Source organism: Panthera leo, chromosome A3 (assembly GCF_018350215.1).
Source record: "Panthera leo isolate Ple1 chromosome A3, P.leo_Ple1_pat1.1, whole genome shotgun sequence".
NCBI lineage: Eukaryota > Metazoa > Chordata > Mammalia > Carnivora > Felidae > Panthera > Panthera leo.
Genome location: NC_056681.1, coordinates 5,810,021 through 5,835,894, shown reverse-complemented (window position 1 = coordinate 5,835,894; position 25,874 = coordinate 5,810,021). Strand labels below are relative to the sequence as shown.

Here is a 25,874-nt window from a genome sequence, read left to right as displayed (position 1 = left end):
CATTGTTTTTACCTTTAGGGTCTTCTTTCTTTTTGTTTTTTTTTTAAACACATTTATTATTGAGAGACAGAGAGAGACAGAGTGCAAGCAGGGGAGGGGCAGAGAGAGAGGGAGACACAGAATCGGAAGCAGGCTCCGGGCTCTGAGCTGTCAGCACAGAGCCCGACGCGGGGCTTGAACCCAGGAACCACGAGATCATGACCTGAGCCCAAGTCAGACGCTCAACCGACTGAGCCACCGAGGCGCCCCATGTTTTTACCTTTAGTGCCTTCCTCCTTAAATTTATATTTTAGATATGTTTTATAAGGTAAAAAAAAAAAAAAGAAAAGAAAAAAACTAAAACAGTAGGATTTCTTTTTTTTTAATATTTATTTGGGGGGAGAGTGCAAGTGGGGGAGGGGCAGAGGGCGGGGGACAGGGGATCCAAAGCGGGCTCTGTGCACACAGGCTGACAGCAGCTAGCCAGATGTGGGGTTCTAACTCACAAACCAGGAGATGACGACCTGAGCCCAAGTCGGAGGCTCAAACGACTGCGCCACCCGGGCGCCCCCAATAGGACTTAGTTCTAATTAGGGCCTCCACCCAGAAATTTACAAGTGGGGAGGCAGAAGCAAAAAAAAAAAAAAAAAAAAATTCAGAAGCCGCTGCCTTAGAACATCTTCAACTCATTCATGCATACAAGCAGCCAATATCTGATCACCTCCTGTGCCATGAGAATTTGGCAAGACAGTGCAAGAACAAAATAGTAAGACTGTCTGAAAAAACGGTCAAGAAAAGAGTCCTTTATCAAAGGCCAAACACAAGTCATTGAAACCGCAGAATAACTTGCTTGCCTCTGTTGGCCGCCTTAAATTGTCGGGGCAGATGAGCACCGGGACCATTACAGAACCAGTCTAAGCTGACTGTCACGCTAAGTGTTTAGATTTTTTTTTTTTTCCAAACTACATAAAAGCAAGAGAGAGGCTGGCATGACAAGACAGCACAGGCCTAACTCCAGTGCTTAAAAAACATGCGAGTCCTCGATTTTGGAAACAGTGCAAGTTTTTATTCACAGCCAAATTTAATTAAGCCAGACAACAAAAGATTGGAACTTGAAAGCCACTCTGGGGAGATAAAGATGGGAAAGAATAACACGTGACCTCAAAGATGCAGGGAAACCTAATACTCACTAAGTCAGATTTTTCGAGCAGTGTAGAAAGAGCTGAAGGGAATTTACGGGAAGCCTTGAGTGATTAAGCCCACCCCTCGTCTCGGGCCCTGGAGACGTTCTCTTTCGTCCCAGGGTCTCCAGAGGCTTCTAAACGCACTGAATCCACACAGGGCTTTGTTGCAGCCTAACCCCCAGCCGGGGGAGTGGGGGAGAGCCTCGCACCTGCTCCAATAAAGAGTGGGGAGGCTGTGCTGTTCTGTTAATGAATGCTTTGGGCTTGTCGCTCCCTTGAAGGAAAAGACAATTTGTACTTTGACCATCTTCCAGAAGGGGTGGGAAGAAATAGTTCAGTGCTGGGCTTTTTTTTTTTTAATTAAAACTTTTTATTTTGGAATAATTTTTGACTTAGAGAAAAGTTGCACAGAGAGTACAGAGAGTTCCCATATACCTTCACCCAAGTTTTAGTTTCCCTGGAAATAAAATGTTTAAATAGCCATAGATGCTAAAAGCAAGAGAAATAGTCAGCATTATGCTCTGTTTATCCTCAAAGAAGTTTGGTGTGCTCATTCAAATTTCATCGATCTCGGAAAGAAGGAAATCGTGTGTGTGCGAACACACACACATTTTGGGGGCCATTTTCTTGCTATCTTTAAAATAACATGGGTGGCTTAACCTAAATATTTTAAGTACTAAAAAACACATATGGGGGGGTGGCGCCTGGGGGGGCTCAGTCAGTTGAGTGTCCGACTTCGGCTCAGGTCATGATCTCGCGGTTTGTGAGTTCGAGCCCCGCGTCAGGCTCTGGAGGCTGACGGCTCGGAGCCTGGAGCCTGCTTCGGATTCTGTGTCTCCCTCTCTCTCTGCGCCTCCCCCACTGATGTTCTCTCTCTCTCTCTCTCAAAAATAAATAAACGTGAAGAAATAAATTTTTTTAAAAACCTCACCTCGAGACCAATATAGCAAAATGAGTAGTGCTGTGGCCACCACAAAAACGAGAGCCACCGTTTCGTGCACACCTACTGTGTGCCAGGCTCTACACGTGTGTGATAGGGTTGTGCCTTCGCGAGGATCTGTGAAGGAGGGGATCGTTACCCAGCTTTACAAAACGAGGACACGAACTCAGAGATGTTAAGGAACTTGTTCAAGGTCACACAGCAACCAGAGAGGAAACAGACACATGGGTTTAAGCCGTGTCTAAAGAGAAATCGCGGCGGATGCCTTTCCGTTCTCCCTTGCCAAGTCACACCCTCGGCTGTCACCGAGAACTTCCGTTACAAGGCAGTGAAGCCCCCCAACCCCCCACTCCATATATCACCCAGAATTAGCTGCAAAGTGTCAGGAAACTTGGCCAGGCAGCCCCAAGCATCAGCAAGGGCTGGAGACCTTCACCGTGAAGCCCTTTATAGAAAGCTGCAGTTGGAAGCCCCCTCTCCCGCAAGGGAACAAATTAACATTGGCATTCCAAACACAGGAAAGGAAGGAAATTGGAAACACAGTTTATACTTGGCCAGCCCTTTGAAACACTGTACCATGCTACCGACATCAATTAATGGAAAGCAGGGCTGGGCTGAGAGGCTCTGGTTTGCAAATGCATTAACACACGTTAAACATGTTTGTACAGGAACCGGATTATAAGCACCCTGGCTCCAAAACAATAAAGCAATTACCCTAAAACTGGTGCTCAGAGTTGTCATTAATTCAATCCACTCCACTCGGATCAGCAAAGGCTTTGCGCGGCTCCCAACAATGCCTTCTGCTACAAATGTTGAAAGGCCGCATCGCACATGCTGCTCTGAGTTTCACATAAGTAAGTGTCAAACTCTTGCGCTCCTGATGTCCTCCCCCCCACCCCCCAGATCATAAACACTCCCCTCTGGCGAGGGGAAGAACACGCCGCGGCCGGCCCCCGGTGTTCACCCACCGCGTCATTCCCCGTTGGGTTCAAGCAATCTTTGGGGGGGGGGGGGGGAGGTCAACTATGAAATATATGAAAAAATATCTGTTCCATATTAAGAAATACCAAGTCACATTTTTGTCAGATATTATTTGTCAAATGCCAGTTGCTGCAAAACCCAGAATTCAACTGCAGCTGAACACACAGCTAATACCAAATGGTTCACATAATAGCCGTGATCATACACGGGATCGTTTGCAGCGAAAGAACCCCCCCCCCCCCTTCCTCTATAAACTGTTTCAGGAATTGGAAAGAAAAGCATCTGAAGCTCTGGAATAAATAAAGTACTGTGCCTTGAGCTGCCCCGTACAAAAGACCCAGCATGCTGGGAGCAAGGACGCAAAACAACCAGAAAGGCAAGTGCCCGCTGAACAGCTTTGTAAGAATGCTCACGAGGAAAGATTTTAGATGACGCACGGGTCAAGCTCACCAGTTCTGGCTCACCGGGTAAGAACCGGCCAAATGCTTCAAAGACCAGCTTCCCCGGGCACCCGCACCCACGGCAGCTCCCACCTGCACGCGCGACGTCCAGGGTCCAGGCGACCCCGCATTCCTGGGGCCGCCTCTGCCCTGCTCCCGCGCCCCGGTGACGTCACCCTGTGACTCCACGTTGCTCTGGGATCCATCAAGTCTGAGCAATTTGGGTGTGTGAAGCTAAATGTGCCATCATTTTCACCACAAATTAACAGTTTCTATGTAAATATTGGTATTTCCTCGCCCCATGAAGGCGAGAGGAGGCAAAATGGCACCGGCACATTTGATTTAAACTAATTAAAAGCAGAGGGTCATGCAATTCAATATATTGATTTTACCAGTGGGACTTAAGTCTTTTATAAGAAGTATACACAGCTGCGTTGCTCTCTCACCACCACGTTTTGACGGCGTTTCTTTGCATTCCTTCTGACGATAACATGACAGGTCCCACGCATCCCTGCCTGTGCCCGAACCCCCGCGACACTGCCTGACGGCATGAAGGCAAAGTGATGCAGCAGCCTGCCAGAAACAGTGTGTCGACAGCCCCCAGCTAGGTCTGAAGAGTGACTGCAAAGAAACGAACATGGCCAGCCCTTCGGGCCCTCCATTCAAAATATCCATTTGGCAAAACGGATGGGCAGGCTGGGGAGGGTGGGGACTGGGGGGGCGTTAGGACACTGTGATGCTTGCAATGGGCCAAATATGACCTTACCCAATAGGGAAAAAAGATATTAAAGCGATAGGGGTGATCAATCAACTTAGATGGGACTCTCCCCGGAATGAAGTCATCACTTGTCTCGGAGTTCAGCGGACATGTGATATTCGCTCACATCACAGGCATTCTGGCCGTCAGGGGATCGGACGCCAGCTGGGTTTATCTCGCAGGGGTTTGAGAGCCCTACTACGGGATGAAAGGCCCCTGATCCACAGCTCACAAGAGCTGTGTTTTGAGTTCATTTCTTTATGGGGAGATGGCGGGGAGGGGGGAGAAGGTGAGGGGTGTCGGGGCGGGAGGGGGCAGAGGGAATTTCAAGCAGGCTCCACACTGTCAGCATACAGCCCCATGTGGGGCTTGAACCCACGAACCGTGAGATCACGACCTGGGCCGAAACCAAGTCTGCCGCTTAATCGACTGAGCCACCCAGGCGTCCCAAGAGCGGTGCTTTAGAAGCGGTTTCTTCTCTCTGGGCATTCACAGAATCGCCCCTTTGCAGTCCTGAAATCAATCTATCCGGGCCACCTCCCTCGCCCCACTCCACAACCAAAGCAGAGCCCCGGAATCAAAACCCCAAACTAGCCACAGCAGGCTGGCACCCAGGGCTCGGCCTCAACCTGCTTGGATTCCCGAAGGGCATGCAAAGAAGATCAAGAAAGTTCAAGTCCGGGGCACGTATATCCTTGGGAAAAGGGGTGGGGGGCGGGGGTGGGAGAAGATCTGTGATTTAAGAAGCAGGAAAAGGAGGTTTAAGGGGAGCGATTTCGCGAGGGTTCCGAAGCACACAGCTGTTGGTGCAGCCCTAGAGTGAGGACACCCTGCAGCAAACAAGAAAAGAAAGCTAGAAAGAAGGGGGAAAGCCTGTGTGACATCTATATTAACCTCCAGCTGCTCACCAGTGAGGGCCTGCGCTCCAAGTGCTGGAATGTGGTTCCGCCCCTTCCAAATTTTAACACAAGCCAGGTTACAGCTGCAAATGCCTCCAGCCCATGCTCCCTTCTCGAAGCACTCCCTGAAGGAAATTTTTAAACTGTAACAGAATCTTTTTCTAATGGTCTACAGTGGTAGGGCCTGTTCTTAAGGGGCAAGAGGAGAGATCGTAATGCCAAACACTTGTCAACAAAAAGGACAGCCAGATGGCATAAAGCAAAAAACTGCACAGCCTTCTTCTCCCCGCTCTTTGGCTGCGTTAACAAAAGCCACTTTGAGACGTGGAGTCCAATAATGACCGGTTTCCAGCCTTTTCTTTTTTTTAATTCAGCTCCGAAGATTCAACAAATTTGCTTCCTTCATAACCTGGGCCGGAGACGAACACCCATCACACACCCCTAATGCCAGCCGGCTTCTTTTGAAGGTTCCAAAAGGGGCCGCTTGGATTTCCCCAAAGGCAAAAAGAAAAAAAAAAAAAAAATGGTAGGGGGCTCTGGCTGGATTCGGTCTGCAGAACTCACATTGCCTGGGGACAACTTCAGAGAAGGTAGCCTGTTTTGAATTCAAAAACTTAAATTCTACACAGAGGAATCGGGGGCTTGTTAATCCAAACCAGTTTACAAATCTCGCCATTGAACTGAAGGGGCCCAGGCTGAGATGTGAGTCTCCCTCGCAGCTCAGCTAGCGTTACACGGGGGGGGGGGGTTCATCAGACAGGCTGGTCTTTGTCATAAGGTGGGGTCTGAAGTCCTCAATCTCAGCACCTGGTTTTGTTGTACATTCTCTCCCAGCTCCTTCTCTAGTTTAGACCCCACTCAGCCTGGCAAAAAGCTAGAATTCCAAGGAGAACAACCTAGACGAACAAAACCGGGTTTGGCTGCAGACACAAGAGTAATGCACTGGGTCTGCAAAAGCCTTCAGAATCCAGGCAGAGGTCTCCCCGGCATGCAGGGCAGCAGCCGTGTGGAGTGGAGGGAGGAGAGGGTGTTGGAGATCGCCAGCTTCTCCACCCACAGCCCCCCAACGTCACCCCAGGTCCCCCGCATGATACCCACTGATGGTCTGATAGGGACAAATGACATTTTCTTCTGCTTGGATAAAGTGAGACTAAACGCACCTTTAGAAAACTTGGTATGTTACAGATCAATTACGCTTTGCAACCCCAGGAAAAACCATGTGCTCCCTCTGCAAACTTAGCTTCCAGATTAGTCTCCTACAGACTCCCCTCCACCCCCGGCTGCCACCCCCAAGCCCCTCCCATGGAGAAATTCTGGAGCCTGGACAGAATGGAAGGGACGGGCGGTTTACTCCTGTGCTGTTGCTCAGCAGAAATTAAAGGCCAACCTTAAAGCATCTACAGGAGGAGTCTTGCCAAACTGCAGCCCAGGTCTTCACCCAACTAATTACCTCGAGTTTTAGGGACGGCGAGAGAAAGAAAACAAGGTCAGCGCACTCTGTTAAAAGGCACTCTGCCATCTAATTTGGAGTGATGTTCCAGAAAGCAAGACCTGAGAAAGTCAGGACTGTCCCACAAAGCCCAAAGCCAGCCCGACTGATTAAGAGGCTCAGACAAGCCGGTCTTTGTCCTTTCAAGATGAAAGAAATGGGGCTAACGGGTTGAAAGGTGTGTGTTCAGCCAGAGGAGGTGAACCACCCAGCTGTGGCCTTCCCAAACAAGTCCCAGCTCGCTCCCACCACCAAGGGAGAGCAAACAGCCCTGCCCCAAGGTTCCCAGAGGCGCTCAGTCAGCAGCCTAGTTCTTCTCTGGGGTGGGGGGAGCCCTGACCACCGAGGCTCATCCATATAAACAGGGTGCTTTTCTGCACTGGGTTTGCAAAGCCTTCCACAGAAGCCAGGGTTTACATACCCCTTTCTAATGACCCCAGCCTAGCTCTGAGGGCCACCCCTGGGACCTGCTGCGTTCACTGAGAGTCACGGGGACCCAAGAGAGCATTAGATACCATAAATCCCTCACCAGAGAAAGGGCCTTGGCTAACCCCCAGCTTCAGGATGGTTACAGAGCCCCGCTTTTATAAATATATTTGGAATTTTTCTTTAGGTTCTGGTGTAGGTCATAAATACACATTGTAAAAAAAAAAAAAAAAGGCACACAGACAAAAGTGCAGACAATGAAAACTCAGACCCCAGCTCCCACTCCCTAAGCCCCAGCTCCAGTGCTACCCCCCCCCCCCCCATAAAATGTATTTCACGTTCATGGTATCTTCTTCCAGGGGGAACGGATGATATACAAGCACATACTAACCTCACTGATCTGCACCTTGCTTTTTTCCACCTCATACATCTTGGAGATTGTTCTAAATCAGGACATATGGAGCTGCCTCCTTCTAACAGGCTGCTTAGTATAATTTAAACTTTCTTGAAGTTATTTTGGCATCTAAACCTCCCACCCTTTTCTAGCTGAGAGTCGCTGCACTATTTGATTTCTCGCTATTATTAGGACAGACAATGGCGACCCGGGAACTCAGGGAACCTTATCCGGTGCTGGAAGCACGAGGGTTGATCCCCGCTCCCCCGCGCCCCCTTCCCTGCCCCGCGCCCCCAGCGGGGGGCTTCGGTATCATCTCCCTGTTGACACGGCGCCCGTGGGCGTGAGTTTGTTGTCCTGGCTCCGTTCGCGTTTTCGCAGCAAGTTACACACGTAGAATGAAATCGGCTCAGGAAACGGCGCTATCGGGGCGTGTTATCTCGGGAAGCCAAATATTTGATCATCAGTCCTACAGCGCGCTGCCGGGGGTTAGTTTGAGCAAGTCGGGCGACCGTGCGCGCTCTGATGGAGGAGCCCCCGCGCCCCCGCCGCAGCGCCAGCCTCCCGTCCCCCGGGCCATCGCGGCTCCAGGCGAGAGCTAGGTCCCCCGGGACCGCCCCCGGCAGCGTCTGCTCGGAGATCCCGCGCCACTCAATCGCCAAAACCCGCGGTTTGCGCGCCACACGTGATAAACGCCGAAAATGGATTCTGCCCGCCCGGGACCTATCATTAAATATTTAAAATAGAAAGCTCGCGATGGCACCGTTTCTTCCCCGGCTCCCGCCAGGAGAGCTGGGAGGCAAGGGGGCGCCCGGCCGCCAGGAGGGCGCCCGGAGACACTGGCGGCGCGCCGCACGCCAAGGCGGGCGCACCGCGAGGGGACAGGTAGGGCTTCACGGGGCGGGGAAGGGGGTGCGACGCCGGCGATGCCAGGTCCAGGCAGGGCTGAGAGGGGCCCCGAAAAGGCGGGAAGGCAGCTTCGCCCAACAGGGCCCTTTAAATCCAGGTAGCAGGGGCCGCGCGGGCCCGGCACGGCTCACATGACCCAGCCCCGCGCTTTGAACTGAGCCGCGGCGGGCCCGGCGCCTCCCGCCCCCCAGAGGTGCGGCCGGCCGACTTCACCCGGAGGGGGCTTCAAACCAACCCCTTCCTCCGCCAAACTCCCACGGGCCGAAGGAGCCCGGCTCGCCCTACCTGGGGCGCGCGCTGCTTGGGGTCCCTGCTCGGACCCTGCGCCAGGCACTGCGGTTTTGCAAACCGCCCGGAGTGTAAAGATGGGCGGGCTGCGTGCAAAAAGGGACCCCCCCCCCCTCCCCGTCCCAAAGTGCCTCCTGACCTAGAGGCTCACCCCCTCCCTCCTGCCCGCACTCACCGAGGTTGACGAAGCTCATGACCATGTCGGCGTCGGTGAGGAAGCGGCTATCTTGCAGGCTGGCCAGAGGGGGGCCCTGGGTACTGAAGACGGCCTTGTAGGGGTAGGAGAAGCCCTGGCCGTCGGGCCCGCCGCCCTCCTCCACCGCCATGGCGTTGTACAGGTCCAGCATGAACATGGGCGCCGAGTTGTGCTTGCCCTGGAGGTGGGGGCGCGGGCGATGGGGCAAGCCCAAGATAGAGAGGATCTCGCGCTGCATCTCCCGCCGCTCCTGGCTGCGGAGGCGCCGGTGGATGAAGCTCGAGTGCACCTCGTTGTCCAGGCTGAAGTCGGCCAGGGCGGAGCGCAGCAGGAACAGGGGCGCCCAGAGCGCCACGAAGCTGTGCGGCGCCGCGGCGCGCAGCGAGCGCACGTGCATCGCGCCGGCTCTACGCGCGACCCGGGCTCCGGGCACCCGGCACCGGGGCCCGCGCCGCCCCAGGTGGCGGAGGGGGGCAGGCGGCCGTCCACGCCGCTCGGTCACTTGCTGCAGACGGGTCCCGCTGCGCCCGCGCCGGACATGGCCCCTCCCCGGCCGGCTGCGCTCTGCTGCCCGGACCCCCGCCCCCTGCTCGGCGCCGGCCCCGGGGTCCCTCGCCCCGCACTCGCCCGGGCTCACCGCGGGGCTCGGAAACCGGCTGGAGCGAGCGAGCGAGCGAGCGAGCGAGCGAGGAGGCGGGCGCGGGTGGGAGGAGCAGCCGGCAAACCTAGGAGCCGGCAGAGCGAGCGCCGGGGAGGCAGCGAGGCGGCGGGCGAGCGAGCGCTCCTTCCTCCCGCTCCGCTCGCGCTCTCGCCCTCGGGCGGCGGCGACCCACTCTCTTCCGAACTGCGGCGCGGAGAGCGGGGGCCCCGAGTCGCTCTCCCAGCGGTGCGCGCCCTTGATCGCACGAGAGGCCGCCTCGGGAGCTCCAGACTGGTACGCGCTGGGGCCTGGGAGGAGGAGGAGGAGGACGGGCTTCCAAGGGCCCCTCCCGCGCCCGCGGCCTCCCACCTGCCCTCGGCCCCGCCCTCCCCCCAGCTGCGCCCAATGGGTTCATTCATTCCATCTAGTGCGCTCTACAAATATTTACCGAGTGCCCACGGGGTGCCCAGCGCCGGGCCGGACGCCGCGGGGATGCGGAGGGAGGAATCCGAGCCGGCCCTGCCCTCTGGGGACGCGGAGTCCGGCCAGGGAGGAGGCCTGAGCGGGACCGGTGGGATTCTTCTCGGGCTGACGGGGAAGAAGCGGGGGAGGGCGGGGGGGAGGGTGCGGAGGCCGCGCAGCAATCCGAGAAGGCTTCCCGGAGGAGGTGACCCCGAGTCCCTCCCTCCCCTCTGCTCCACCAGCCCCCCTCCCCCCATTTACTCCAGCCACGCTGACCCCTGTGCGCCTCCCAGCGCTTAGCGCCAGCCTTCGCTCTTGCCACCCCCTCCGCCCGGAATTCTCTCCCTTCCCACCCTCTGTGCCTAGCTCCGATAGCCAACCCTCCACCTCCGGGTGCCATTCGGGTGCCACTTTCCTCCCGGACCAGGAGAGGTAAGGTCACTTCTTGTGTTTTCTTGAACTCCCCCCTCACCGCCTGGATTCCTGTTTTGAGTTATTCGTGCTGCCTTTATTGTCCCGTGCCCCCCCCCCGCCCCGCGTCACACACCGGAAACGGAGTCCCCCACCCCGGAGACCCAGGCCTGGCTTCTCTGAGCCTCCTCTGTACCCGCTGCGCCTTGGACCCGGGTCCTGGTAGCCACTGTGGCCGCACAATCATTATCTGCTGAAGGATTGAAATTATGAGCTGCAGAACTCGCCCCGCCTACTCCCATCTGGGCTCCCGCCCCCCCCCCCCCCCCCCCCCGTTTACTTCCTAGCACTCCAGAGCCTGGGACTGAATACCCTGGCCCCTACCCCACCCCATGTCCGCCCTTCCCCATCAGCCCCTGGCTTGGCATTGTCTGAGGATCCACCTTGCACCCAGTTCCCCTCTGTGGCTCTGTGCCTGAGACCTCCTTTCTTCCCTCCTGGCCTTCCCTCACCCCGCAAACATCCTGAGCTCCTCGGGGCCCAGCGCTATTGGGCAGGGACACGGACGCCTTGGATGATGCTTGGAGAACTTAGGTGAATTACTGCCCTTCAGAACCTTAATGTCTTCATCGGTAAAAACAGGAGCAAAATACTCCCCCGGAGTGCGAGTGAGGCCGTGGGTACAAGTTCAACCTTGCCTCCGTCCCCTCCTAGGACTGCCCCAAAGAGGCAAATCCAGAAGCTAGGAGTTCCCAGATGGTGGGTTAGAGTTTGGGAGGAAGGTAAAGTATTGAGTTTGGGAGACAAGAGCCCCGGCTGGTGGGGGGTGGGGGGGACAGTCTGGCTAAGCCTCGCCTGGGGACAGGAGAAAGCTCCGGGGTCGGTCAAGATAAACCTGGCCTTCTAGAGTTTTCCGGAGCAGAGATGGTTCTGCCATGCGGTCCTTTGGGGGCTTTTCGACAAGATCGCAGCCAGAGAAGAGAGGCCGGAGGCCAGGCAAGGAGAAGAGATCTACAAGGCTTACAAGTCAGAGCCATTCATGTTTCTTAGGCCCCTGGCTTCCAGGTGGAACAGGTCCTGAGGCCCCTCTGCCCACCTGTCAGTCAAGGCCCTTTGAAAGCCCCCTCCACCTGCCCTTTATCCATTAACTCCTTCCTTCAACAAAGGTTTGTGAAGTACTTCCTCCGTGTCAGGCAGGGTGGGCTTCCTGGGCGGGCAACCGTGGGGACGCCCAGGCCCCAAAGCTCAAAAGGGCCTCACGCTTGGCTTAATGTTCTGCTGCTTCTGTGTTGCAATTCTTCCTAATCTATGAACAAAGGGCCCCTGTTTTCATTTTGCACTGGGCCCTGCAAATTACGCGCCCGTCCCAGTGCCAAGCACAGTGCTGGGCTGGAGGGCACCGCAGAGAGCGAGCCCGCACGGCGGCCTCCATCGCAAAGCTGGCTTTCAGCCCAGAGGAGACGAAGCGGGAACCTTCAATGGGATTAGAGGTCCGGAGGGGTGGCAGTGCTGTCCCTTGATTCTCTCGGAGAAGGATGTGGTGCACTCGGCCGGGGCCAGGCAGCACAGGGAACACAGGAGGGTCAGGGAGCAGAGACCCGAACGGGCATCGTGGTGGGTAGGAAGCAAACACGGGGGCCTGCGGAGGCAGTCAGAGGAGTGCTGGCGGGCCTCCCGAGTCCACGGGTGAGGGGCGCGCCCTAGATCATCTCGTGATAAGCCACGGGGCTAAGTCAACAGGATGAGGCAGTGGGAAGGAGATCTCCTGGACCAGATGCCGTTGACCTGCGTCCTGGAAGGACGAGGGAGAGCCAGCTTCGCCAGGGAAAGGCATCCTAGGCAGAGCGACCAGCAGGTGCACAGGCTGTGCAGAGCAAGGAACAGACGCGGGGCTTTGTTGCCCCTGAGCTCACTTCCGTCACCAGCTGAGATGAAGGAGGTCACTTTCTTCCTCTGCTGCAGCCCTGTCTGCTTTTTAATCCACTCTTAAGTTTTTCAGGGGGATTTTGACCAGCGAGGGAGGCAGGGGGTGGGGGCGGCCGGTGCTGGTGCTACCGATTTACATATGAAAACAACTGATTGGTCGGCATCTGCCCTGCTCCCCTCAACCCCAGGAAGGCCCTGAAGCCAGGATTATGGTTCACCCCTCTGCACATCCCACCGGGAGCCCAGTGGAGCCTGGCCCACAGCAGGTGCTCAGTAAGTGCCCATTGGATGAATAGCAAAATGAGCAGAGCCAATACCTGAAAAGCACAGTTCACTGAGGGCTGACCATGCAGGCGCCAGGGCGAGGTGTCTCCCAGACCCCTCGCCCCGAGACCCTTCCGTCTTTTCTCATGCAAGGTGAAGAGAAAACACGCTCTCCATATCCAAGATCTGGGCAAAGATAAGGTTCCCTCCGAATTCCCACAACCTGATTCGGCTTTATCTTTCCTGCCATCCACGCTGGGGGAGGGGGTGTGTTCTTTATTTTCCCTGCTTCCTCCCCCACAGGAGTCCCCAGCACTGCACCCAGCCCTCAGCGAATGCTTGCTGGATGAATGAATGAATGGATGAATGAATGCCAACACACAGTCGAGAAATATCTGGCCGGGAATGTATGGGATGCTGGTTTGAGAGCTGAAGACACCATCAGAACCTTGGAGATTGTTTAGAGAAAGGTGGGGAGAGGGGAGCTAGCAGCCTGGCCCTGGGAGCCTGTCTGTCTGGTTTCACACCCCAGCCCTGCCACTTGCCCTTCTGTCTCAGAGATTTAAGCGCTCTGTGCCTCAGTTTCCCTGTCTGTATAATGGGAGGCTACTAGCGCCCATTTCCTAGGGTCACTTTTCTCCTGCGGTTCCCAGGAGGATTTGGAAGCTAATGCAATTCACGTAAAGTGCTTTGCAAGGTGACTGGGGCACAGAGAAAGCATTTGATAAGTGTCTGTTACGATCTGGATGAAAAGGAAAATATGTTAACAGGAAAGCCTTCTAAGTTAAAAATAACAACAGGGGCGCCTGGGTGGCTCAGTCGGTTAAGCGTCCGGCTTCAGCTCAGGTCGTGATCTCACAGTCTGTGAGTTCGAGCCCCGCGTGGGGCTCTGTGCTGACAGCTCAGAGCCTGGAGCCTGCTTCCCATTCTGTGTCTCCCTCTTTCTCTGCTCTTCCCCTGCTCATGCTCTGTCTCTCTCTGTCTCAAAAATAAATAAAAACATTTTAAAAATTAAAAAAAAAAACCACAATCCTGGGGCGCCTGGGTGGCTCAGTCGGTTAAGAGACCGACTTCGGCTCGGGTCATGATCTCGTGGTTCATGGGTTTGAGCCCCGCATCACACTCTGCTGACGCTCAGAGCCTGGAGCCTGCTTTGGATTCTGGGTCTCCCTCTCTCTCTGCCCCTCCCCTGCTCACGCTCTGTCTCTCTCTCTCTCTCTCTCTCTCAAACATAAACATTAAAAAAATTCAACAACAACAACACAATTCTTCGTGAGGGTCTGGTTTTGGCCAAGCAGAGAAAAGTCCATTTCTCGCCATTATGAGAGATCGAGAGCCGGGGTGAGGGGTGAGAGCAGAGCAGCATCACACTACTAGAGAAGAAAGGGCAAGGCTTGCATTCTGACCCCCCTCGTCCCCCGGCGCCCCTCCTGTGCCATCCAGGGCCCAGGAACTTCCCGGGGGCCTATCTGGTTTCCCAGCAGCCGGTGCCCCAGCCCCCACCCCGGTTGTGGTTCCCTGAGCTGGGCACCCAGCGCAGGACTCCCCGGCCGGCCGTAACCGGATCCGCCCTCTCTGCTCCACACCTGGGGCCTGCTTCGCCTGGCTGAAAGACAGCCTGGAAACGTGAGGGGTATCGCTGTGTCTGGCCAGCCCAGCCGAGAGTCCACACCCGGCTCTCAGCGCTGGGGCAAGTTTTCATTTCATACATCATCGCTCACATCTTGCCGGAGCGATTTTGACCGAGTCAGCATGTGTCTCGAAGGCAATAAAAAAAAGTCATCCTGCTGACGCTCAGATTCAGCGGGAGGTAGGGACCTCGTCTTCCCCAGCAGAACCCTTGTACCACCTGTCCCGGCAGAAGTTCAGCGGGCCTGGGGGCTCCCCGGGGGCACCCTCCCCCCGGCCTGGCCAGTCTAGCGAGCTGTTCCCTCTGTCTCCCCACCTGGCCATGGCCTGATGACCTGGACGGACGTCAGACGCCCGCCGGGAATAGGGGGCCGAGAGCCTCCTCGTGCACAGGTTTTCACATCCTTGTGTGCAGATCCTTGCGTGCGTGCGTGTGTGTGTCCACTTGCCCCAGAGAGGAAATTATTTTAGCACTCCTGTAATGAAATGTGGCTTTCCATGCAGACCTTTCATTGCGCTGGAGATAGAGACTCAAGCTCACTTTCCCTGGGGCTTTGCACAAATTTTTCAACAGAGGAGTAAGACACAAAACAGCTCCTATCGGTCTTCAGTGCATGTGGCAGTAGCCACAGTTGCAGATGGAAAACACACACACACACACACACACACACACACACTCGCTCCAGGGAAAGCTGATGCTCCCAGATAGATTTATTTATCAGGGTCTCCCAAAGAGCCAGGAGAAAGCTTCGGTTTTGTTTCTTACTGGCACGACTGTTGTTTTCTGCCTCAGTTGAAGGAACCGGTTTTGAGCATTTACTATTCTCGGTTGAGCGGCAGAAGAAGCCCTTTCCTGCTTCCCAGACGTGAGCGGCTGGCAAGCTCGAAGCGGGGCACCTGCTACACCGTTCGCTGCCTAAGCCCACGTCCCCCTCCCCCAGGCGCGGGTCTGTTCTTCTCGGACCACAGAGAAGCAGACTGGGATTCTGAGAGTGTCACGCTACTCATTCGGGAGGAGACCATCATCCAAAGCCACATCTGTCTGCACAGCCCGGGCTTTGAAGCACCTGGTGGTTTAATGGCCTGGGAGCAGATCATTTCTCCCCCTCGCTTGATCCAAAAGCAAACCTTCTCCATCCTGACTGTGCTGTCGAATTTCCCAAATCCGCCCCCCCCCCAGCTGTCAAAATGCGCATACCCACACCCCTGGTCCCCGTGGGCCCTGTGATTCTGCACCTTTACTCGGTTCCCAGGGGGTGCTGATGTCGCCGGGTGTGCGGACTCTATGTTTCCGAAGTTAGAATTCACTTTCCTCCTCTTCCACTAAAGGAGACCACACACGAGACAAACACAACAGAAGGAAGGGACCCGGGGCCCAGATCTAACAGGGAGGGCTGGGGAGAGGGCGAGCTGGAAGCCACATTCCTGTGGGGGCGTGGGGGGGGGGTGCCATCCAGGAATTGTATTCTGACGTTCCCACAGAATGCTAACTTTCAAGAGAAGCGGAAACCCTGCTTTTATGTGACGGCTCTCAGTGTGTATGGGCAGCTAATTCAATTTGTTTTTCAACTGTTAGACCAAAGAAAACCCATCTACCAGCCAGATGCTGGACTCCAGTTTGCCACTGTCCCTGTATAGGTCTCTGCTGGGTTTGGAGGGTGTATGCAGCCTCCCCACTCCCCACACCAAAGGACCCCAAGGTCTGTGCGTTTCAAAGCAGCGCCCCCCCCCCACCCCCGCCAGCTCAGAAAATTCCCCCACAAACATCAAAATCCAGAATTCTCTCTCCAGGACCCTAAGCCTTCACTGCCATTGCCTCCAAGGGTCTCCCTCCTCCCCTCTGCGTCTGAGTCCTCCCTTGTGTTCAGGGAATCTCCCATCTTGGGAAGCAGCCTCCCACCCCCCACCCCCCACCCCCCCCCCAGATGAGAGATGCCCTGGACCAGCCTGCTTTGCAACCAGAGCATGTGACCAGGTCCCAGCCAGTCAGATGCTGCTAGCCTGGGCCTGGGCCATTCTGCAGAACCATCTGGGGCCATGTTCCCAATTGCAGAGACCCCCAACCTGGTTCTCTGGCCTTCCTGGAACTTCTGTGAGCCCCACAAGATCCTCCGGTGAACTCCTTTCCTGTACCAGTCAGCCCCAGATGGTTTCTGTTGCCTACAGCTACAAGCCTGCAGGGTACAGCATCAGGGAGCTGGAAGGGGCCACGGGAACCATGTCCGTCTAAAGTTTACAGGCCTCTTTTTTTCAGCAGCTGGAACTTTTGATCAAGGACGCTTTTCACATATGCTCGACACAGAAAACAGAAACAGAGCTTCTCCGGTTAAACAGAGCGAGAAGGGCGGCTGTAATTGCTGCGATTAACAAAGAAGAATGTAGAATGCCCAGTTAAATGTGAATTTCGGACAAATAATGAACGATTTTTTTTTAATTTTTTATTTATTTTTGGGAGAGAAAGAGTGCGTGCGAGCGAGTGGGGGAGGGGCGGAGGGAGAGGGAGACACAGAATCCTGAAGCAGGCTCCAGGCTCCGAGCTGTCGGCACCGAGCCCGACGTGGGGCTCGAACCCACGAACCGCGAGACCGTGACCTGAGCCGGAGTCGGATGCCACCCAGGCGCCCCAATAATGAATGGCTTTCAGTCTAAGTACGTCCCATGCTTTATTTGAGACGTACTGAGACTAAACGTTTATTTCTTCGTTTATTGAAAAAGATCGTTTGATCGTTTAAGCCACCGTGTAGTGAGTTTCAGTCGGTTGCAACCCAAATCCTGCAAATGTGTGTATCATGTCCTTCATCTTGAAGAGAGAGAAATCGAGACCCACAGAAAAAGTGTGGGGCCCAAAGTCTCCCAGTGAGTCAGGACAGAGCTGGCATTCAAATCTGGGGTTCTGGCTCCCAGGGTCCTGGGAACCCTTCACTGTCCCATATTGTACATGTCTCCGTGTCTGTTTCTTCTTCCTTCTCTGGCCTCCCTCGCTGTGTTCCTGCCCAGCATTTGTTATATAAAAAAAAAAAAAATACTCTTCCTTCTGCTTTAATGTTACCTTTATTGCCTCCCTCTTAATCAACCCTCACTCCAAATAGGTTAGTCCTGACTCACGTAAAAACATAGTTCGGGAAGATGAACAGATATGAGCTCAGGTTACCTATGATGCAAAGAATAATGAGGGTCAGTACTGACGACACAAACTATGTGCCGGGCGCATCGCGGATTATCTTGAATCTTCCAACAGCCTGAAATTAGATGTTCTGTCTCCCGTTTCGCAGATGAAGATATCAAAGGCCCAGAAGTCAAAGAGCTTGGCCAGGACAAAGGGCAGTGCCGGCATTTGAAACCTGGGCCAACTGCTTCTGACTGCCTTCTGTCTTCCACCCACACCTCTCCATAAAGCCAGCCGCAACTTTTATTTCCGTGGCTCACACGATGACTGACCACTGAGTAGGGCCGCCAGATTTAGGACACAAAAAGGCAGGACACCCAGGCACGTTTGAATTTCCTATCAACGATCATGACTAATTTTTAAATGTAAGTATGTCCCAAAGTGTGTGGGACACGCTTATACATGCTTACTGCCACCTGAAATATCATAGAATTACACGTTTATTGCTTTCTTGTCTCTCCGCCACGGGGACGAGGGCATGGGCTTCGGTCTGACTTGTGCACCACCATAAATCGAGCCCAGAAGGCGTCCTGCCTGTGGTGCATGACCGACAAATGCCCGCTGAGAGAATGAACGAACTCCCTGACACCTCGGTTTCTGTCTGGAACGCCACCTGTCTCCGAATCAGGAGCCGGGATTGTTCCTGCCAGCTGTCACTAGCTAGCATTGTCCCTGCTAGGTGCTCCTGAGAGGCTCACCATAGCACCCCGTGTTCCTAGGGGGATGGGGTGACACAATGGCCTTGACAGTTGGGTGTAGACTACAACGACCATGGGTTCGGGTGTTCAGGTGACAAGGGAGAGGCTCTCTGCCAAGGTGACGTCTGAGAAGCCAGGCACGTGACAAACAGGGAAAGGGTGTCCCCGAAGGAGGCGACGCCAAGTACAAAGACCCAGGGGCGAATCCCAAGAGCACCTGGACCACTTGACCCCAGAAACTCCTTCTAACTCCAGCTTTTCCCGGGGCCCGATGGATCCCGGTGCCCAGACCCCCGGACCCAGGCGTCTGTATGACACCATCACCCTCTTGGGCTGGCCCGAGTGGGTGCTTCATCCTTACAGCCAAAAGAAGTCAGCCCATGCCCCCAGCCCGGGCCCCTGTCCCGGAGCAGAGTCCAGACACGGGTACAGGCATGTGTGTGTCCACTTCTGGTCGGAAGCCCAGGATCGTCTTTAGCCAGACCCATCCCCGGCCGCCTTTGAAGAGTGTGCTCCCAGGAAGCTATCTGCGGTTGCATAACCAGGAAGCACGACGTTCCCAGACATCAAAGAGGTTGCAAAGATTGCGGTCACCGCAGACCCAGCTCTCCTCCTGCAGCTGCTGTTTGGATACCAAGTCCGAGGAGGATTTTTCTTCGGGGCTCCCATGAATGGTAGACAGGGTCAGCGCTTGGAGCCACCACCCCCACCCCCACCTCCCGGCTGTAATGTGTCCCATGTCCTCCCATGTCTCTGGCACCACGGCCCTGATTTTGTTTTTATGGGGTAATATTCTTTGATTCCCAAATGCCTTGTGGGAACTTGCTGGAGGTGGGGGGTGGGAGCCAGAGAAGTAAAAGGATGATCTACAGGGGCTCAAAAGCTTCGTTATAACCAGAACATTTAATTTCATTTGGTTGTTTCATTGCCATTTTCGAAGGGGGAAAAAAAAATCAATTGAGTTTGGCCACGCTGAGTCCCTCTTAGAGGTTAGTTCGAGGCATCTGTGACTTCCGAAATCCTTGTTGGCATTCGGCGATAAACAGACTGAGAAGATAAAGCCATCCTGTGTTTAAAAAGGGGGGGGGGGGGTCTGTCTCTGAGGCAGAATTTTTAAAGATAAAACAATGGAATGTGACTCACAGAGGTCATCTTGTGAAAATGGCCCCACGTGGAGACAGATCTCCTCACTCAGGAGCAGAACCCTAAAACATACAGGAAGCTGGGAGGTGGGGGGCAAGGTCATTCTCTACACCTGGCTTCCGAGCAGCCACCTCGCAGCTCTGTTTCCCAGAGGAGTTTGATGTCGCGACTGTCACCTCCCCGCCTCTGCTGCCTCACTGCCGGGAACACCTTCTCTTTTCTCTCCGTCCATCAAACGTATGAACGTGGTACATGGAAAAGGCACTTCCCGGTCAGGTCAGCTTAAGAAACGACGAGCCTGAGAAAGACAAACAGGTTTCTTCATTTCAGAGCTTCTCGGCCTTTAATTAAAGTACAGCGTTTCCCTGAGCTGTTATATTAAGTCAGGAGGGCATTGAGTGCCGATGACACGAGCCCAAATCAGAGGGGTGCCGCTCAGCACTGTCCAGGCAGTGCCGGCTCCCAGGGCGCACGGGGCATCCTCTTCTTTGCAGCTCTGTTCTCTCCAGCCCTCCAGCTCTGTCTTTTGACTGGGCATCTGTCTTCGTGTTGGCTTCCTTGTTTCCTTCCACAGACTGGCATCCTCTGCATGGGGCGGGGGGCGGGAGGGGATTCAGCCACCGATTGCTCTAGATGGACAGTGCTAGCTGGTGACCATGGTGGAGACAGAGAGATTCTTGCTTCCCAAAAAAAAAAGGACATCCGGGTCTTGGGCCAAGGAACGGAGCACCTGAGTTTCCTGGCCTGGGTCACCTGCTCACCCCCGAGTCAGGAACTGGTTCAACCCAACAAGAGACCTGTGCCCTGGGGCAGAACCGGGACGCCGGTGTATAATCCAGTCTAGGGCTGAGCATCAGGGGAGGCAATGGTGTAAGTTCTGGTCCAAGTAGGAAAAACCGGAGAGCCAGCGGCATAGACGCCCAAGGGTGGGAGAAGACCGATGTCCCAGCTCAGGCAGAGACGGCCAGTTGGCCCTCCGTCCACATTGTCGCAGTACTCAGACCCTCCGTGGATCGGATGCCCACCCACATCGATGAGGGCCGTCTTCTCGACTCGGTCTACCAATTCAAAGGCTAACCTCTTCCAGAAACACTCTTACAGACACACCCAGAAATAATGGTCTACCAGCCATCTGGGCCTCCCTTAGCCCAGTCAAGGTGATACCTAAAATTAACCATCCCGGGGGGGGGGGGGGGTAAGAAGGCTCCACCCCAACCGTCTACAGGCACATGGTGGGTGAGTTTCAGTACCGCCACCCAGGGCCATGAAGATGATTCAGAGGTCATCTCTGTCTTCGGGAGATGGAGAGCCACAATCATGACCTTGTGAACGCGGCCGCGGCAGGAGCACACGTAGGCTCTCTCCTCCTACTCCCCCGACAGCTTCCCAACTGTTCCCGGAACTGAGGGGGGAAAAGAGGCACTGATGTTGTCTTCAGGCCAGAACGTATCACCTCCAACCCTACCCATCACTCAGGATGCCCCAGAGGGTCAGAGACCTCCCTTCTGACTTTACCAAGAGGAGACTCTACTTTGCTTCTTAAGAATTCACTTTGCGCCCAGCACTGGACCCGGTATTTGAACTCGTAGGATCGCATCTGGCTGTGTGCGTCGGAAACGTGAGAGGAGATGTGCGTTCCGCCCACGGGAAGCGTATGGGGAGGACGTCCTCCCCCCTGGTCACCCCACGCTGCTGCCCTCAGCCCATGGCCTACAGCCTCACGGTTGCATGGGCTGCCCAGCTCCGGGCATCTCATCAGCCAGCGCGGGGTCACAGAGGCACGCTTAGCTGCCCCAGAGGCCAACCGGTGAGGATTTCTGGCCGGTTCTGGTAGGAGGTGAGGGAGGATGGACGTGGGGTCAGCGACCACAGCAACACCGGTCTCGACGTGCCACCAGCCTGACTGGTTCCAGTCTCCCGACGTCCTCGTGACGTGGCGACTGTTTGCCTTCGGTCGAGGGACTAGATCGCGGGGCGGCAAACTATGGCCCGCGCACCACATCCAGTCGCCTATTTTGCTTAATCAGGTTTTGCTAACGCAGCGATGGCCACCTGCCTACCTCTTATCTCAGCCCGCTTTCGTGTTTAACGACAGATTTGAGTAGCTGTGACAGACTGTACATTCTGCAGAGTCAGAAATATTTACGATCCGACTCCTTACAGAAAACGGAAAACGTTTACTGACCCCCTGCCCGAAACCCTGCTCACTCAAAGCGCGGTTGGGGGACCGGGACCTGCCGCCAACCGCGCGAGCCTGCACCTTTCTGCGGCCCCATTTTCTCGTCTGTAAAATGGGCAGAGTCGCCACGCTCCTTTTTTCTCCCTCTCATTGCCTGGAAGACTCAGAGAGACGGTCCATGAAGCGCCTGGTGTAGGATGATTACTTGAAAAATGGTGGCGAGTCTCCGGCATCGGTCCTCGCGGCAGCCTCGTAATTCCTACTCAGGAATTCCTCGGGGGTCAAAGGAAGACGGGTCCCTGCGCACCCCTGGCTGCTGGGCACTGGAGGGAAAACAGCGATGACACCGATCCGGTACCGAATTCTCTTTGTGGCTTTTATCCGACGTCACGCAGAAGGGTTTTGGTCCAACTGTGGCCCTGCGGCTTTCTGGCTAGTTCCTGGGTGTTTGCGCATCAAGGGTCCGCCTCAGACCTTAGCGGTCACCTTTTGCCCCAAGTTGAGTCCCAAAACGGTAAGACTGGTGCCTGTGACTCCTTTGGTTTCCGTCTGCTCGCGAGCCTGCACGAGAAAGGTGCCGAGCTGCGTTAAACCCCCGCACAGCGAGAGAAGGCCCACAACCGGGCGGGCTCACCCTTCTGGAAGCGTGGAGCAGGAATCCACGGGTCGGATGAGATGAGCTTCTGAACCGAGTCGTCCTTAGAAATTCCATGCTTGCCTGTACATAAAATCTTAAATTAAAATCAAAACCAGAATTCAATTAAATGAAAATGAGAATGAAAAACGGATGAAAAAGAGAACCAAAGCATTTAAAATCGCCTCTTTGAGGCGGTGCGTCCCAAACAACAGATGGCACCAAACTTACCTGATGTCCCAGAGAACTGGCCCCGCGAGTTCCCATCCCGCACGACACGCCGAAAGCTCCACTTTGGGGCAATTCTCCCTGTTTCCGGAAGGCTCTGGAGGTTTACCACAAATGCCCCTGCCTGTTTGGAGCTTCTCAGCGGCAGAAAATTGCTCACCACCAAGATTTCAAGACGGGCATTTAAAATCAACCCAAAGACACTCCTCGTTCGCATGCTTGTGCTTCCGTATACTTTTTCACGGTCCAATTCCACACTGTTCCTCGCACACAGGATCAGCATCCAAACCAAGAATTCCTTTCAGAATTCTGTGTGCCTTACTAGGGTCACCTTGAGCTTGTGCAGGGCTGGGGGAAGAGCTCCAGTTACCGGGGGCTTTCGAAGGCTTTTAATAGGAAACATTTGTGCCAAATAAAAAGGCTTCTCCTTGTGTTTTGCTTTAGTTGTAAATTATCTCCTCCAAGGATCCATCCAGAAATCTCTGCGGAGGGTGAACCCGGCAGCGTGGCTGGATCCCGGTTTGTTGCTCGGTGCAGATACATTTTCAGCTGCCGCATCCAAACTGCAACCAGGGGGACAATGAGAACAGAACTTCTTTTGTTCCGATTAAACTGTTTTTAATGGTCCCTTCTAGTCTGGGCCTTAGTGGACGTCTCAACAAGGCCACTCATTGAGACGTCCTTGAAAGAGGCGAGTGGAACAGACTGCAGGGGGACCCTCGGGAGGGGGCTGGCGGCCCTTTGCTCAGCCTTGGTGGTCCTGCCGCAGAGGAGAACTGGGCTGTTTTATTTGTTGTCTAAGATGGAAAAGGGGAGAGGGTGTCAACAGCAGGACTGTCCCAGAAATTTCCATGACTGGTGTTTGCAACGTGTTCGGGCTCGCGTGCGTGCACACACACAGGGACATCAGAAGTCATCCTGGAGGGACAGGGGTTCCCCAAAGCTGAAACCCCAGAAGCTGGTGCAGTCTAGCCGCTGAATGGAACGACGTGTGTTCCTCTGGCCCGAGAACTCAGACTGCATTAAGGGAGCCACATTTCTGACCACTTGGCTTTTCATCCGGAGGCCTGGGGAGTCCCTTTGGTTCAGGCACGATCCAGAATGCGGAAGGGAAGAAACCCACCAGCCGCTGCCAGGGCACAGAGTGTCCTGCTCAACACCGCTGGTGAAACCCGAGGTCCACAGTGTCCGTCCCCCGAGGGTCTCCCTGGAGGCATCCGAAGGGTATTGTCTATGTAACAACGGGGACCAAAGAGATAAGGAAATGAAAGGGAACGACGCATCCCTTGGAGAAAGCTTCCCCACTTCTTTTTATAAATGTACTCTTTCCTTTTCTTTTTGTTTGGGAGAGAGGGGGTGTGTGTGTGAGCAGGGGAGAGGGGCAGAGGGAGGGAGGGAGAGGGAGAGAGAGAGAGAGAGAGGGAGGGAGAGAGAGAATCCCAAGCAGGCTCCACACTCAGCACAGAGCCCAACGTGGGGCTCGATCCCATGACCCCGGGATCATGACCTGAGCCAAACTCAAGAGTAGGAATCTCAACCAACTGAGGAACCCAGATGCCAAGTTTCTCTGCTTTTAACTGTACACGCGCAAGTGAGATTATAAGTGTGCTTGTTTGCTCTTTACTTTTCTAAAGAATACGCTTTGGCTCCCCGCTTTAGTGAGGTGTAGATCAGTGGTTCTCAGCCAGGGACAGTTCTGCGCCCCCCAGGGGGACATGTGGCAATGTCTGGGGACATTTACAGTTTTCACAACTTGGGGACGGTGTTAGTGGCATCCGGTGGGTGGGGGCCAGGCATGTTAATCAATATCCTACAATACCCAGCATGGTTTCCCACAACAGAGGTGGGTCCAGACCGAATGTCCATGATGCCAAAGCTGAGAGACCCGGGGCCAGAAGAAAGTGACCCAGACCCCAATCAAGCCCGCACCCCCGTCAAGGTTGGAAGGATCCGGATCCTCGTTTAGTTGAAGGCTAGGAAAGATCGAATTGCTTTCTGACCAGTGGGCTCGCAATTTCTCCCAAATGCGTTAGAACAACAAGGGAGACAGCGGCTCTTTGAAGCAAGGCCTTTGGGGTTAGTCTTTATTTGGCACTAAATCATCTTAAATTGCATGGGGAGATGAACTGCAATTCAAGTTGTATTACTAATCAATCTTTCAGTGGAATAAATCATGTGGAGTGATATTCTATTAAATCTGTAAGTAATTAAAGGTCATGTGGACTTCACGGGGAAAATTCTGGACTTTCATCAAGTTTCCCTTATGCTTCCCCCTCCCCCCCCCCCCCACCAAAAAAAACACACCTGCTTCTATCACAGGGGACTGTCTCGAGGTAGAACATGGTTATTACTTGACATAGTGATTTATTAATCACGTCTATTTTTCTCCAGGCAGTAATGGGAAGGGGCTGATACCAGAGGATTTTGAAGAGAGAACTGGATGAAACTTAGGATCCAAATCCCAGGGTTTGTATCTTGGTTCTGCCAGCTGTGACCTTGGGCAACCAACCCCCTCCCACGGAACCTTGGGTTGTCTCATCTGCAAAAGGGGAATAAAAATAGTTCCTTCCTTGTAGGTTTCTTACCAAAGTGGCATGAGAGCACCGTCATAAATTGTTCGGCGTGCTCCCTGGACCCTGAGAGGCGTTGGCCGTCTTTCTGGTCCAGCTTTGTCCTTCGGCAAGAAGCCTGGAGGAGTGGGGTCCCCTGACATGTGTCCTTAGGGCACCCAGCTTCTCTGCACCCATGTGATGATATGGGCTCTTAAGACCCTTGTGATTGGCATCTGCCTTCCCCTCGAGAATGGAAGCTCCCTGGCCACACAGCGGGTCTCAGTGCCCAGCACAGGCACACAGCAAGAACTCAATAAATGCTTTCAAATGAACGGATGACAGAGAGAGTATTTGACCAATGTCAGGAGCCTGGGTTTCTAGTCCTTTCTCCCCAATGCGGTAGCTGTGGACTTGGGAGTAACAAAGCCAACAGCCTTGTCTTTTTCCTGGCACGTCTCATCCACCAGCAGATCCTACCACTCCCCCCTTCAAGGTGGATCTGGATTCTACCCACTTTCCCTGCCTGCTGCTGGATCCCGGCCACCACCACCTGTGCCTGGACCGTGGCCATGGCCTCCTCCCCAGCATCCCCCAAAGCCCCACGGGCCACATTTACCCCACCCTCTGGCTGCTTTTACCACCCTCACTGTATTCCAGATGTTCCTGACACCCAGCCTCCTCCTCAAATGTCACCACCCAGACGGCCCCATCAGAATAGCCTCTTCCACTCTGCAGCATAAGGTTACTGTGCCCGAGTTAGTCACTTAAATCCATTGTATTTATTTATTTTTCTAAATTTTTAAAATGTTTATTCATTTTTGAGAGAGAGAGAGAGCGAGATCGAGGGACAGAGAGAGATAGAGAGAGAGAGAGAGAGAGAGAGAGAGAAAGAGAATGAGTGGGGGAGGGGCAGAGAGAGAGGGAGACGCAGAATCCGAAGCAGGCTCCAGGCTCTAAGCTGTCAGCACAGAGCCCAACATGGGGCTCGAACTCATGGACCATGAGATCATGACCTGAGCCGAAGTTGGATGTTTAACCAACTGAAGACACCCAGATGCCC

At 54.5% G+C, this 25,874-nt stretch overlaps 1 protein-coding gene across 1 annotated transcript in view; it reads right to left on the bottom strand.

The window, feature by feature from the left end:
• The window catches only part of BMP7 (bone morphogenetic protein 7), an 89,521-nt gene extending 80,175 nt beyond the window's left edge, over positions 1-9,346 (bottom strand). Inside the window, exon 1 of the mRNA XM_042930597.1 lies at positions 8,862-9,346. Coding sequence (XP_042786531.1) covers positions 8,862-9,279 — 418 coding nt within the window. The 5' untranslated portion in view covers positions 9,280-9,346. The remainder of the gene's footprint in view (positions 1-8,861) is intronic.
• Positions 9,347-25,874: the final 16,528 nt, after the last annotated feature.